The sequence below is a fragment of the Lampetra planeri genome, chromosome 1 (genome assembly GCF_965212315.1).
Source record: "Lampetra planeri chromosome 1, kcLamPlan1.2.h2, whole genome shotgun sequence".
Taxonomy (NCBI): Eukaryota; Metazoa; Chordata; class Hyperoartia; order Petromyzontiformes; family Petromyzontidae; genus Lampetra; species Lampetra planeri.
Window position 1 is genome coordinate 36,727,189 of NC_136107.1, and position 15,276 is coordinate 36,742,464.

Consider the following 15,276-nt stretch of genomic DNA (forward strand, 5'->3'; position numbering starts at 1 on the left):
GCAAGTGATTTGTGGACAGATTCCTTTCGGCGAGCACTTTTAGTTCCTGATGGCCACTTTTGGTATTGAGGTTTCAAGAAAAATTAACTCTGATGCAACATCGTCTCGCTACACAGTAAAAATCAAAATCAAACGGTTCTTCGCAGAATGTTTGTTACTTATACAGACATGCGGTCTGCGCCTGCGGCTGCCATTGCGAGCCGGACGTCTTGTTAAAGAATTACAAAGGACAATTTCGTTTGTATTATCCTCATGCCTTTGTCCAAATTGGTCACTTAGCACCAAGTGGTGGAACTGCATTTGTGAGCACAGGGACGAGACACGTCTGCGCTTCTGCGGTGAAGGGCGTCTACCCGGGAATTCGGACATCGTGGCCACATGGGCAGTGCAAGGACACACGGGGGAACCCGGCGGTGCCAAAGGGGCGGCCTTACGCCTTGCCCCGATGGTACCGTCGCCACTGAAAACCCACCGTGTGTAGTGTAACCTGTGCGACAGCGCCACGTTTGTGTAAAGGGACGGTTGTTTTTAACTTCCTCTCCTCCGCGTGTAATTTCCGCAATCGAGGACAACCAATGGAATAACAGACCTTCCCTGATGCAGCTCATCCCTGCTGCAGGCCAATGCCTGAGGGGTCGGCTTTTCCGCCCACAACACAATCCTCCCGCTTTTCGTCGTCGCCATCGTCATCGCCACCCCCATCGTCAAGCCCGCCGGGCAACGTCCCGCCGCCGCTCTCTTCCCGCCGCCTCCTCTCCAGCTCCCACTCGACAAAGGCGTCGAAGAGGCTGGGCCACGCCTCGTCCTCGCTGTAGGAGCTCAGGTCCGAGCCGACGGTCTGAGCCAGGTTGAGGAACATGTTCCACGTGTCACGCGACACTCCACGAATGCCCGCTGGGTTCTCCGACAGAAACTCGAGCCAGCGGCTCAGGATATGAGGTGGATCCTGGGAGAACACCAGCCGCCACAGCGCGATCGCCATCTCACATGGCAGCGCACGCTGTCCTGGAACGCATCAACCATGCAGAAAAGCTCGTTAGCCACTGCACTTGCATGGCATGCACAAACCAAGCCAATGGGGTACGAATGCATACGTCTTTGGGATTGTGCTGTATAGCCCTCCAATGTGGTGCTTTAGGTTGTACATTCAGAGGTGCGTTCCAAGTGCAGATACAGAGTTCTAATAAAGTGACTTAAGCAGAAATTCTGTGCCATCACCTGCCAGGACCATTCTGACACGGGACGACGCGGCACTGCCCGACTGCAAAGTTTCACAATTTGCGTTGTGCAGTCATTACCCTCCTCGGCATCCAAGCCAAAGTTGAAGGTGAAGCGGTAGAGCTCCTTGAAGTTCTCCTCCGTCTGCACCTCGGACATGAGCTCGGGAAAGCGAGTCTGTATGGCTTTGGTGTTGTCGGCACGCAGTGCTCGGCAACCTCCCACAAATTCCTCCCTGGGATCCGAGGTGGGGGGGGGGCAGGATGATTAGAGAGAAAACAAGAGCACAGGCGCACCTCATTTTCAAGACCACTGCACTGTGTTACTAATTTAATCTGTACCTTTGGTCTATTATGCAATGACAAATACAAAAGTGCAGTGGAGTAGTGGTGCAGCGGTCCGCGCATCGTGCTCCAAACCCAGTGACACTAGTTCAATTTCCGTCCATAGCTAACACCTGTGGGCAAGCGAAATCTTAACCAGTCATGCCCATCCCCACCCCTTCTCCAATCTGCACCTACCAGTGGGGTGCAGTACGGTGAAATAACCCCCACGACGCCGCGTGATTAAACGTTCGTACCCGTCACAAAATGTCACTTGGCCCCGCAGACAGGCGAACCCAGGGATCGACAACCAAAATAACAAGTCGTTTTTTTCAAATTCCGTAAAGGGAAAAAAATAAATCGATATTTCAAGAGCCGCAATGTACGTGAATATGAGATGGTGCTTAATAAATAATGCCACCAAGAAGTCATTAAAAAGCCTCATGCGGCTCCGGAGATGCAGGTTGTCGACCTCTGCAATAAACCCATTATCTGGCGTGTCAGCAAACACAATCGAATAAGCCACATAGGTAGGTTCAAAGAAAATAACAAAAAACTACAAGGTTTCGATCGCAACACAAGCGGTCGTCATCAGGAAAAGGGAGGTTAGCTTCAAAAGACAACTGTTTATAAAGGTTTGAAATTGGCATAGCCCAAATGTCAGCAGCCAATGTTAATGTAAGTTATGGGCAGCGACTGTGGCGGTGGTGGGTTTTCCACCAATCAAAGGGCTGCCAGGTAAAAATTAGCATGTTAATGTAACATACGTGCCCTGTGCTTCATTTGTGTTTTTATTATTTACCTCCTAAAAAAATTTGGCATGTTTCGCACCCCCAGAAAGGGCATCTCGCACCCCCCGTGGGTGCGTGCACCCCAGGTTAAGAACCACTGCTCTAGAGCATCACAGCTTTAAAGGTCACTGCGAGTGCCTGGAGGGCAATGGCTGGGCAGCGCCGGCACCTGGAGAAGCGGCACATGGTGGCGGCCTGGAACTTCCACGCGAGCGCCAGCACTACGAAGTCTGCGGGCTCCACGTGGAGATCGGCAAGGAACCGCTCCATGCCATCGGCAAGCACGGCGTCCTCCCGGGCGTCGCGGTAGCGCAGGAACATCTCGGCGATGCGTTGCTCAGAGTACTCCTGCTCCTCCAGCGCGGAGATGAGAACGCCCGACTCGACCTGCGCGAAACCAAGTGAATGTGCAATGAAACTGGGTGTTTATGAAGGCCAATATCATGCGGTGGGGGTGGGCTTGTATCGCTGGTCCTGTTGGCACATGCCTGAAATATAATACTTTAAAGGGGTAGGGAGGCATAGACGCGGAAGCAAAAAAAGTACAGTCAAATTGATTGATTTTGCTGCAAAGCCCACTCCTACTGGACATCTGTAAAAAAAGGGCTTCATAGCTCATTGGATTTCTCCAGGATAAACATTCTGATTCCGAGTTGACTATATATATAACAACCTGTTTCGACATGATGGTCGCTCGAGGCTTTGTATGCATCTGTAAATATTTTTCCTGCCATGTTTTAGTCGTAAAATGTAAGAACACCTCGCACAAAGGTAGAGCCTCCATTTGCCACTGTGGTAGATGTGAGCACAACACACCACTGTATTAACATTTGACACTTCGAGGAAATATGGGTTGTTTTTGTCATAACATCTTGGTCTATACCTTCACTTGGCATACAATGCACCTAGCATGGCACAAGGTGTGGTAATAGACGAAGACAACTGCATGTGGTGTTGGCCACACCACCCCGTCCTCTTGCGCCGTGCAGGCATCAGTAGGTGCTTACTTCCAACACCTCCGATGAGCAGTTGGCTATGTACGGTGGGAAAGAAGTTCAACATACATAGTAACAACACTTGCTCCAGCAGTCTGTTCAAGGCTACACAGGGGATCTTTGTGTTTGGAAAAGACACAAGAGGGTTTTGTCTAGAGGCAGGGTTTGTGGATCATGCAAATTTCATCAAGTGCTCTCACTTCCACCTGCTCGGGTGCAAGGTTACCAGATGGCAATTTAGGAAATGGGTTTGTGATACATCCGTGCTGTGTGGATTTTTTTCAGGATACTTTAGATTGCGTTCGCATGTAAAATATAAAAAATTGAATTTGCCTCACCCTATTAGATCATCAAAAAGGAGAATGTAGACTCAATTAGGCCATCCATGATTAAGGAAATTACTAAATACTGAATCTGCTCAACCCATTCAACCACAATGCACACAGGGTTGGGTTGCAGGGCTTCCAACCCGTATTGAGCAGTGTGAAGTGTCGTCAAATAACTATCACGACCCACACATTCGTGGGCAAGCCATCATCCAGCAGTGGATTGACAAAATGGCTACATGTTTACATTATTTCTTCAGGGACGATAACATTCTTACCATAATTATTCAACACTATCGCAATCATGAAATCATCACTGCTAACAATTGTTATACCTTAATCCCCACGCTTTCTGCTCCATCTTTGGTGTCCGTTGTCGGATATTCTCCGGGATCTTTGCATGACGGAACTCCACGCGAGGGCGCCGTGCCCACGGCTCTGTCGGGGCACGGCGCTCGTTCCGCCGGGCTGGCAGCGCCACCACCCTGAGACGCCAGCTTGCCTCCCGACACTGCTCCACCACCAACGCCCTTGCCATTTTTGTCTCGCGTCTGTGGCAAATCACGGGAGTCCCGCCTGCACCGCTCCACGCACTGCCCCATGCCGCTCTCTCCCCGTCCTCCACCACCTCCTCCACCTCCCTCCGTCCCGAGCTGTCGGGCTGGCGCCGCTTAAGGTTTTCCGTGCGGCATCGGTTTCCTGCAATCGCGCGTAACAGAACAATGAGAGGGGGTACTCGCCAACGGGTGGTGTGGACACATCCTGCCTTTAAAAGAGTGGTAAAAAACAATGCATCTTAATGAGGGGAGCGATTTCGATATAAAACAGACCTAGGTTATGCCATCTAACACAAACAATTATATAGCTCTCCGATGTGTTTTCTGGTTGTAGCGCAGTTCCGTGTGATGGTAGCGTCTTCAAGCTCCCAGCACGTCTGACGTTTTACTCCACTGGTGGCAGCTTTCAAAGCGTCAAGGTCTCGAGCACGTGGAGAGTAACGTCAAGACTTCATGCCGAATAACACACAGCACAACCAAAACACACATCCGAGCTATACAGCGCAACTGTAAATACCCACGTAATAGTAGTACAAACACCGGTGACTACGCTCACAAGCAATATTAAGTCATCAAAACTAAAATAACCTGTTTAACATTATGCAATGCAACCATATATACATATACTGTACGTGTAATGTTTACCGCATTGGAAAAAATTAAACGTAATGTACGTTTGTGTGCTCTATACAATGTTGGAGAGGGTGCCACGTTGCCAGCTTTGCTCTCCCCTGAGTGAACTTCATAGATTAATGAGCGCTGAGACAGACTTGGATAAACACACTTGCACAGATCCCAGCTCAATCCATTTTAACTTTTGAGTCAAGCGCTGCTAGCGAGCATCTAATAAATTGGCCACGGCTCACGACGCTGTGGTGGTGGTGTGACAACTACACTTGGCCACCTTTTTGTCTCCCCCCTGAAAATAAATGGACACACCACACCAGGTTCGTATTCATGGCTGAGTGGAACTCGGGCAAACCCAGAAAATATTTTAATACCACCGGCGTAGTGATGCCAACACAAGCCCGCGACTCGAACCTGGGGAAGCGAAGATCACAGAGCAGTGTGCCAACATCTCTCCAGACATCTGCATACGGTCAAAGCTGCCCCATAAAAGCCAGACAGTGGGGGCAAATATTGTGAGCGAGCTCCTGTTACAGCCGTGAGACGCATATGTTAATACAACACCTATGTACTTTAATACACACCCACATGACTTCAAACGTACACAATAGACCGGATACAAAGACAACCCCGCACACTTGCAGCCATAACGCCACACAAATACACATACAAAAACAGACATTCACCCAAACAACAAATTCACACTCAGATACAATACACATGCAGTAATGTCTACGAAAAGACACTCAAACATACAAAAGGACAATTTACACGCGCACCGAAAACAACTTAAGACGCAAACATAAGACAAAGGCACTTATACGTACAAAAGACACGTTCACAGAGAACCACACAAAAGCCAATACACACGCATGCACACAGAAAAACAAAGACACTCGTACATACAATAAAACTAACGACAAATTGACACAGCAACACAAAAAGACAACACAAATTCACACATGCACACAGCCGTATAAACAAGCACACAAAGACGACAAAATAAAACTCGCGCGGACCGGTACAGACAACCAGACCAGCCGCCATTCGCCACGAAGTGACGGGGGCATCACCACAAAACTCGTGCCAGGCTAGGTGCACTTTAGATCCACATGCAGTGTCGAAGGCCCGCTGGCAGGCCACGGAGCAGACCCAGGTTTTATGGGATGACCGGCCGAGATTACAGATGCACCATCTGTGCATCCCACTGTGCCAATTTGCTACACTTTTGCCGCCTGGCGCTCCGCTCGTTGTTGAGGGCTGTAGCTTCTCAACTGCTCAGCAGCGTCCCGCACGAACCTCCTCCGCAGAGATCGATCTTCACACCGCTGGTACCAGTTCATCGCCAAGTCCTCTCACCTCCATATCCCCCCCATGCCACATCAGCCCACCTCTCCCCTAGTCCGCGCCGCGCCTGTTTAGCCCACTCTATCCGGCCAAACAAGCAGCTTTTTAAAAAAATTCGTCAGCTGCGTAACACTGTTGGAAGCTACCTTTGCCTATCGCTCCATGCGAAGCTCCGGGTCATACTCGGCCACACAACACAGGACGCACACAACAGCACGCACGGCAAAGTGACCGTCCACGCGCCCTCGGGTGCCCCCCTATTGTTCAGCACAAGAGGCTCAGGGCAGACAAAGCGCTTTGTCGCCAGCGCGTGTTGGTCGTGGTAGGGGTAGCCGACTCGGCTCAGCCGGGCTCAAACCACCCATCCACGAGCCCGCGATTCACAAGCCCTGGCCCCCCGACAGTCTCCCCGGACGCCGCTCAACGCGAGGCGAACCCCAGCGGAGAGCCGCCGAGAACGCCGGCGAATGCGGCCTAGTCGGACGCGCACACGCCGTGGTGCTAGCGGGCTCTGCCGCGATAGGCGCACCGTTTCCGGTAGGGGAACCCGGCTCGGCCCACCCACCACCCCCGAGGGTCGGCGAGGATCCCTCACCTGTGCCACGACCCGAGCCACACGCGGGACGACGGAGCGTGCGGGAGACGACGAAGAGTGCCGGGAGACGCGGCGGCGCGGTGAGGAGGATGAGGAGGAGGACGGAGAGGGGGGTCGCGACGAGGAGGAGGAGGCGGCCTCACCAACAACGCCGGGGCGGAGATCCGCGGTCCCCCTCTGACGTCATCGGCCGGGGCGGCGTGACGTCACCGGATATCGGGGTGGGGGGTGATGAGCTCGCGACCTCCACCTCCTCCCTCCACCCCCCACCTCCTGCCCCCTCCCACCACCTCCTTCCCCCTCCCCCTATCTCCTCCCTCCACCCCCCCACCTCCTCCCTCCACCCCCCACCTCCTCCCCCCACCCTCACCACCTCCCCCCACCTCCTTCCCCCACCCCCTCCCCCCACCTCCCACGTGTTTGGGCCCCTCGTGAGCCCCACTTCTCCCCCTTCCCACGTGTTAAGAGAATTATCAATCGAACCGCGGTTTCTTCTCTTACTTGACAAGCCGACGCGAAGGGTTTCGTTTTCACTCTCGTGCCAGATGCGACTCCCGTAACAGCCCCGTGCCTGGTGATAGTCGGGTTGGCGGCGGTGGTGGCGGCGGTGGTGGCGGTGGCGTTGTTAGTTGCAGGCCCTCGCTGACTCCGAGGCCGGCGTTTGTTTCGCGATTGCTGCTGCGTGCGTGGCCTTTGCTTTGGTCATGTTCCTGCTGGTAGAGATGAGCGACACTGTCCGCATCCCGCCCTGGAACTTCGGGGTGAAACTCAACGAGGCCGTGACTTCGGAGCTCAATAAAAAGCTCGCCAACAAGGTGAGGAGGAGGAGGATGGCGCTGCCACGCGGAGACTCGGCGTTGTTATATTGCTGCGGCAGCTACAATTGCACAACTGCTCAATCCGCGACCGGTGTCGATGAGCTGATCCAGTCCTGGGCCACCCCAAGGTCGGCTCGGCCTCAAAATGAGTCACTGGTGCGGTGTGTGTAAAGTTAAAAAAACATCGCCACTGGGGAGACAAAGGCGGTCGGGCGTGGTGCTTGCCACCCGACCCTTTGTGTACCGTGCCAGCCTTCAAAAGTGCTCGCTCACAGCACTTGCCCCAACAGTATGATATAAGGTTATACGGGGGGGGGGGTATTTGTGTGTTGTGCTGGTCACAGTTGTGGGGGAGAGTGTCGGTGCAGGATGGGGCCCAAAACCGCCACGTGGCATGGGACATCGTTCGGCAACGCTCCACCCCACTTCATAATAATAATCATAATAAACACTGTAACACTAAATACAGGACTTTATTACCTGACAGTCTCGAGACTTTTTCGAGAAGATTCTCATTTGGGGGTGGGGGGGTATCGTATTTGGCCAAATCCACTCATCGGCATCCATGCTCAAGCCACTGCTGGATGAAGGTTCACCCCAAAGCCGTCGCAATCTCTCTCGCCATTCTGCGATGTAGACGCTTCACGTAGAAACCTGCCCACCAGCAGATGTCATTGCTCCATCCCAGCGGTATGTGTTACCCCCCGGTGGACGCGTTCCATCCTTGTGCTGCCATTCCGTCATTGGCCATCGTCCCTTCTAGCCGTTGTGGTTGTTTTCCAAGCGCACTGTTAATTACGCGAGTTGTCTTCTCTAAACGACGCGTTCCTCTTCTTTGCCCACGCAATTCCAAAAAGAAATCGCCAGGGCGCTGCATCCGTGTTGGATCTTTCGGTTCCATGATCTTCGTCGCTGTCAAACGTCGCCGTATCGCGTCCTGTGTGCGATCCGTGAATCGGAAACCATGAGAGCGCGTTTTGTATCGAAGGCTAATTAATGACATTATTTACCAAGGAGCCAGCCTCGCATGTTCTTGAAGGGTCTTCACTGGAATGTCTGCCCCGTGAATGTCGTACACAATATTCGAAGTGGCGACACTCGACACTGCCATCTCCTGGCTGGTAAATTATTGGTGATCACCAATATGAATCACGGTCCATGAGCCGAGAGACAGTGTTCTTCACTAATTTTCAGAGGGGGGGGGGGCAGTTTCGCCGATAAGGCATCAGCAGTGTGTGGACCGCCACATTTTTGACACAATTGGGGTTTGACGGCACGATGATGGTGATGATGATCATGGGGAGTGTTTTCCCATTTGTGTATTGTTGGGGACCGTACTAAAGGCCACCAGGGACCCCCAGTGGCCCGCGAGCCTTGCAAATGAAGAACACAGGCCCAGGAGGTCTACTGAACCACTGTTTTCTAGCAGCATTTGTTTAGGCAGACAATCTTGCAGGAGCGATTGGAGATGAGCAGATATCGCTGTTCCGGCAGGTTGTTTACAACGTGGGGCTGTGCGTCTGCCTGTACGACATCACGAAGATGGAAGACTCCTTCGTGTTCCCTGGCGATGGCGCATCACACACCAAAGGTGCCGTTTCACGCACACATTTCTCGCACCTCCGATTTCCCGCACCACCGATTAGCACGGCTACGTACGGTGCGAAAGAAGTTCAACATACATCAACAAAAATTGGCGTTCGCCTCTTAAGTGGTGGTGGTGTCCCCATGGCGCTTGTGCCAGGCTAGGTAAACTTGGAGACTTTAAAAGTACACACACATGCACCAAGGCTAACATTTTGCCCCTTGATGTGAACACTGTGCCGCTATGTGTCCCTCAGTTCACTTTAGGTTCGTGGTGTTCCGCCCATTTCTGGATGAGATCCTCATCGGCAAGATCAAGTGTTGCAGTCAAGAGGGGGTTCAGGGTGAGTCTGAACAACTTCATGTCTTCACATTCGCACGCCCAGTCCTGGTCACCCGGCATTTACAACTGTAGTATAATCTAATTGGAATGGAGACAGCATATAAAGTGAACACATCTCAAGGCGCTGGACAGAAACGGTGGGGATATTTATTTTTATGAAGGCAATCGTAGGCAGAAGATTTGTTTTTTATGGATGCTGCCTGGGAGTTGACAACTGGGGGAAGGAAATTCCAGAATGTGGCGGCAGCATAAGAGAATGAGCGACCTCACTGGGCGAAGGTTGACTGCGGGGTTTGACAAGGCTTTTGTTGATGGAGTGGATGTTGCGTGAAGGGGAGTAGTAGAGTAAGATGAGAAGGGACAGGTAAGAGAGAGGGCATGGAAGGGAGTAGGGAGATGAGAGGAGAATAGAGTGAGGTGAGAGTGCAGAAATAGGCAGGAGCATGATTAAATCACCCCACATTTGATTCCGATAAATACTTCATTTGCATTTGAACCGAGGTGACTTTGTAAACTTGGAAAGCCGTACCATAAATGGTTGCAAGAACTCGAGTTGAGAAATCCTCATGTCGGGTGTATTCCAAATATAACAGCTATGGTTTACTGGCGTACTGTTTGTCCATTGCTGCTTGTGCAGAGGTGTGCAATTAGAGTACATTTAATTGGACATCTTTCAGCAGAAAGATTGATTCATATATTTTTTTAAAATGTCACGTGAATCAAACGTGCCACATTTATTACGGCTTTGGCAGCAGCACCGGTGTTGTTGATGAAAAGCTATCTCACAACTTTAAAATGGTGAATGACGCTTCACTGGAGATTGCATCCAAGCATCCGTAGATTAACAGCTTAGATCTCGAGTCAAAAGTGACTAATTATGAATCATAATATTGGTTGAGAAAGCCTACGTTTAGAGTTAGGTTGATTCCTTATCGTGATTTTTCTAATTTCATATGTTAATTTTTTCTGTTTTCAGTGTCGCTGGGTTTTTTTGATGACATTCGCATCCCCCCAGAGTCGTTGCAGCAACCGTCCAAGTTGTATCCTTCTCGAGACGTCATTCTTGAAGCCAACTGAAATTCTGGTATCTCGTCTTTCACCCTTGCCAACCAGCTCAATACAACTTGTATGAGCTAGTTTTTATAATTGTGTAATCCTGGTAATATCCGGCAAGGGACTTTTGTAACCGGGTACAGTAGCATAATTAGCGACGCAAATGGAAGTCGCGTTAATTCATAGCAACCATTGGCAATTGTGCTGAAATTGCACACAACCATTATTACCAAACGGAGTATTGTAGAGTAAATAAATAAATAAAATGTCCTCGCACGCACACGCTACTGGCTCATGAACTGGTCCTCGCTGATCTGGGGATTGTGACTCAGAGCCTACGTGACATCAACAAGAACAAATTACATCCTATCACCTCACCCCATTCTACGCAAGTAAATATTTCTACATTGTTATAGCCTTATAGCTGTCCGGTGTTTTTGGATTTTACCCCATGTTGTTCAGGATGATGTCTGACGTCTCAGGACGGAACAAACTGCATAATTCAGTTTTAGAATAATTTTGTTGCTGAAGAAGCTCCCAACACGTGGAGCGAAACGTTGGACATGGTGACAAACAAAACGCGGTACGAGCTGAACACTGTTAAATCCTACACCGTTGGATTAATATACATGTCTATTTTATTTTATCCAGGCCACTTCTCACCGACTAATTCACCCAGATAATTAAGATTTTACTGTACACGCACACACACGGACACGTTCCCGCCGCACGTTTGCCTTGACGCACGCTCGCAGCGATGACGGCGAGCAGGTGTGGGTGTGGGAGTACGAGACGGAGGAGGGCACCCACGACCTCTTCATGGACGTTGGGGAGGACGTTCGCTTCCGCGTCATGGACGAGACCTTCGTGGACACGACACCGTCGGGCCCCGAGGCCGCCGGAGACGGCACGGCGGTGGCGGCCACGCCGGGGTCCGGTGCGGCTTCTGTGCCGGCCGAGGACTTCCAGAAGAAGCAAGCACCGTACTCGCTGACGGTACGTACAAAATACACCTTCTTGATTCTTTCGGTAAAGTCGCGTAGAAGGGAAATAATAAAATAATAAAAATAAAACATGATAACAGGTCCCTGCGGGGTGGGCTGGTAGGAACGAATAACCAAAGAATATAAACATAATGTATTATTACACTTGTTTAGCCAGGAAAGCCTCACTGAGTGTAAAGGTTTTTGTAGGGTCCTGCCAAGTGTTTGCAGTAGGGGGTGATGTTGCTACACCTAATCGGACGATACGAAGGGAGAGTTTGAGGCCTAGTTCTAGGCTTTAGGCCTAGCTGTAGGCTTTAGGCCGCTGTGAGTTAATTTTTAATTTAAATGTTTTAATTATTAATGTATAATTATTAATGTAAAAGCTTTAAATGTAAATGTTTCTATTTAAAAACATCAGGGAATGTAACATTGTTAAACATTAACTCCCTTTCACACACGTGGGGGTACGATACGAAGGGAGAGTTTGAGGCCTAGTTCTAGGCTTTAGGCCTAGCTGTAGGCTTTAGGCCGCTGTGAGATAATTTTTAATTTGAATGTTTTAATTAAAAGCTATCTCAGGGAATTATAAGGGAATGTTACACTTGTTTAGCCAGGAAAGCGTCACTGAGTCTAAAGGTTTTTTAATTAAAAGCTATCTCAGGGAATTATAAGGGAATGTTACACTTGTTTAGCCAGGAAAGCGTCACTGAGTCTAAAGGTTTTTGTAGGGTCCTGCCAAGTGTTTGCAGTAGGGGGCGATGTTGCTACACCTAATCGGACATCGGACGGACGATATAATCTAATGTAGGCTGGTTCACTTCGTTCCTACCAGTAAAATACAATTCTCACGACGTTTCCGCCACAACGCAAGCAGCTGTCCTCAGGTGAAGAACAGGGCTGTCGGAAAGACAGCGTCTGAAGACAGCGTCTGAAGAATTGTATTTTATTATGTTCTATTTTTATTTTTTTATTATTTCCCTTCTACGTGACTTTACCGAAAGAATCAAGAAGATGAATTCCTGCAGTCACGAAAGCTTTAAATGAAATTTAAAATACACCTTGTTTCGGCTGGGCAATGCCTTGGTCTTCAACCTATTTTAGAGATGGGAAAGTGGTGACAAGTAAGTGGTGGGTGGCATTGGCTGAGTGGTCGAAGTGTCAATAAATAAATAAACTAATTATATATATAAAACATTCTTTTCTCCTAATTGACATCAAGTCATTAAATTAATTATGTGTTCAGAACTCGTAGATCAGTGCAACCCTTTGTGTTTAAGAATGATTTGTGAAAGCTGATATTATGCAGCTCCTCTTGAGAACCCTTCAAGTGAACTCTGAACCACACAGTAGGGAACAGCAATTCCAACCCGCCGTGCCACCCAGCGTAATGTTTATTGCACGACGGTCATTAGCCAAATTGAGTGAAACACCAATGTAATGTGTTTTTTGTGCAGTCATTTGTGATCTGGCTGAGACCATCAACTCACGACACTTGAAAACCCAGTTTAGTCACGGCTTCAAGCCAATGATCTCAGCTGTGCCGGTTCAACTCTCTGACCTCTGAGCCACCTGTCCACCGCAAACTGAAATGAAGTAACATTTCTCTTGTCCAATAGGCCTTTCTGGACCACGTTTTTCATCATACCAGGGCCTTAAGTGTTTATTGGATGGCTTCCTCGATTGTTCGCTGCAACACAAGCTACCCGTGACCATTATTAAAGTACAATTGACAACACCTGTGTCATTGCATAACCTCCAAAAACAAGTTTTCAGATGATTGTGTTATGAATCATTGACATGCTTTATAACGGAAAGAGGGAAAGAGTGCATTGAATAGAAAGCTATTTTTTCGTGTAAGCTAAATGAATACAAAAAAGCACAAGATTTTATAAAATGTAGTTCACATGGTCTCGAAAAAATGTTTTTTTCTGATGCAGATTGTGCATGGGCCATGCAGGTTATTTGACCTTACTTGTTGATAAGTGCGGATTTGTGGCTTCATTCAGAAGCAGATTAACAAACTACTGTTCGCGTCGATTGTGTGCTGCAAACTGGAACGGGCTTGAATACCTGTGGATGTTTTTTGCTCGTGTACTGTATTCCCTCGTTATTCACCAGCTTGCTATCCGCAATTTTGGCTATCCGCGAATCGCATCTGGAACGCTATTCACTGCATTGGAAGAGAGAGGAAGAAAGTGAGGAGATTAAGTGACGAGAGAGAATGTGATGAGATGAAGTGGTGTAATAGCGCAGCATTATGCTTTTTTAGGTAAGTTGGTGCATAAATAATTATTTAATATTTTAATATCTATTTACTTTTTATTAGAAAAAATGTTTCATGATTTTTTCAATCTACTTTATAGCTTATGTATTTCAGGTAATTTATTTAAAATCATTATTGGCAAAAAAAAACTACTCCACGAGCATCTCCAGAACACATCTCCCAAGCGAATAACGAGGGAATACTGTATTGTGGTTTTAAACACGTGTGCAATGGCCGTCACTCGTGGTGGGTGCAGTAACACGTTCGCATTCACATTGACTGTGTGCAGGCTTCCATCAGCGAGCCAGGGCTCGGGTTGCTGTCTTGGTGGAACAACAGCTGATGCGCTTCATCAACATACGGAATGTGTACATACGATATATTTGCGAATGCAGTTAACTTTGTTGTACGATTAAAGTATTTTTTTTACTCAATTCTCTTGACTGTGTTGAGTTAACTTGCACCTGTTACATAACACGGTAACATCTACTGAGTAACAACTCTATATAAAAAATAAACATAGCACGTTCTAGAGTGAAAATCTGGCAGTAATAAATGTTTTATAAACAGAAAGTTGAAGCTGGGTTGAGCTTGGATCGTGCTTTATTTAGTGATAACCATGCATAAAACAAGCGTTATAGGCGTCTGTGGGGTTTCATTGCAAGCAGAGGGCAGTGCAGCAAAAGGAACGTGTGTATTGCACGATGATCCTACGTGTATGCTTCAACCTCCACCGACCTAGTGATGTATGAATACGGCAGTGAAGTTACATGCCTATAAATTGCCTGTTTGGATTATAAGAGGCACCCCTATAGGTTTGTCTTTAATCCAGTGTGTGTGTGTGTGACCAGATGTGTACTGGGCACACACGCGTGCTAACCACTGGTGGAGCAGCGATTAGCGTGCTGCAGGATGAACCCGGCGACCCCAGTTCGATTCCCACTCTTGGCCAAAACCAGTGACTAATCTAAACCGTTCCTGGGCCTTCCCTGGATCTAATCTTCCTCCAATGAGTACCTGGTATAATGTGTAAGCCCGTCACTGGGGATAAAAAGGCAACCAGGCGTAGTGCTGACCATCCACCTCGTGTATCGTGCTGGCCTTCATAGGTGCCCGCTAACAGCACTTGGGCAAACTCTCGGTTAGGCTATATGGGGGGATCCTTCATCTTTGTAATGGACAGAAGTTTGGGGTGTGTGTTGTAGCTTCTTATATTTTAAAAAAACTTGTTATTTTTCATGTTACCCCTCTGATCACAATTCTAGATCATGGAAGTTGTGGCCAAAACCACTTATGCCACCACCACCACACCTCGGCAATTATTTTTCTACCCTCTGTCAGATCCCGCAACTGCTGCCACAGGAGACCCCCGCAACCACCAAGGTTTGTCCTGACAGTCTTCCACCATCTGCTCTTTGGTCTCCAATGCCTGCCTCGCCATCACCCATGC

General features: G+C 48.8%; 2 protein-coding genes across 2 annotated transcripts; one reads left to right on the forward strand and one right to left on the reverse strand.

Annotated features, from left to right (window-relative positions):
- Window positions 1–459: 459 nt before the first annotated feature.
- On the reverse strand, window positions 460–6,928 carry LOC144721854 (DCN1-like protein 3). The gene is made up of 5 exons (XM_078599773.1): window positions 6,780–6,928; window positions 3,989–4,352; window positions 2,502–2,719; window positions 1,299–1,453; window positions 460–1,005 (listed from the first exon to the last, which is right to left on the reverse strand). The coding sequence occupies exons 2-5, from the start codon at window positions 4,253–4,255 to the stop codon at window positions 605–607; spliced, it is 1,041 nt and encodes a 346-aa protein (XP_078455899.1). The 5' UTR covers window positions 4,256–4,352; window positions 6,780–6,928; the 3' UTR covers window positions 460–604.
- Window positions 6,929–7,180: 252 nt separating this feature from the next.
- POLR3H (RNA polymerase III subunit H) lies at window positions 7,181–14,260 on the forward strand. Its single transcript, XM_078599785.1, has 6 exons — window positions 7,181–7,594; window positions 9,092–9,188; window positions 9,439–9,525; window positions 10,501–10,564; window positions 11,333–11,573; window positions 14,116–14,260. The coding sequence occupies exons 1-6, from the start codon at window positions 7,484–7,486 to the stop codon at window positions 14,167–14,169; spliced, it is 654 nt and encodes a 217-aa protein (XP_078455911.1). The 5' UTR covers window positions 7,181–7,483; the 3' UTR covers window positions 14,170–14,260.
- The last annotated feature ends 1,016 nt before the right edge of the window (window positions 14,261–15,276 follow it).

What these genes read in the sequence shown, in the direction of transcription:
- LOC144721854 (XM_078599773.1), bottom strand. Translation starts at nt 4,255, where the DNA reads ATGGGGCAGTGCGTGGAGCGGTGCAGGCGGGACTCCCGTGATTTGCCA. An exon ending in CAGAAAGCGTGGGGATTAAG is followed by an intron (nt 2,720 to 3,988) that starts GTATAACAATTG and finishes GGTTTCGCGCAG; the next exon opens with GTCGAGTCGGGCGTTCTCAT. An exon ending in TGGCTTGGATGCCGAGGAGG is followed by an intron (nt 1,006 to 1,298) that starts GTAATGACTGCA and finishes GATGCGTTCCAG; the next exon opens with GACAGCGTGCGCTGCCATGT.
- POLR3H (XM_078599785.1), top strand. Translation starts at nt 7,484, where the DNA reads ATGTTCCTGCTGGTAGAGATGAGCGACACTGTCCGCATCCCGCCCTGG. An exon ending in ATAAAAAGCTCGCCAACAAG is followed by an intron (nt 7,595 to 9,091) that starts GTGAGGAGGAGG and finishes CTGTTCCGGCAG; the next exon opens with GTTGTTTACAACGTGGGGCT. An exon ending in AAGCACCGTACTCGCTGACG is followed by an intron (nt 11,574 to 14,115) that starts GTACGTACAAAA and finishes GACTGTGTGCAG; the next exon opens with GCTTCCATCAGCGAGCCAGG.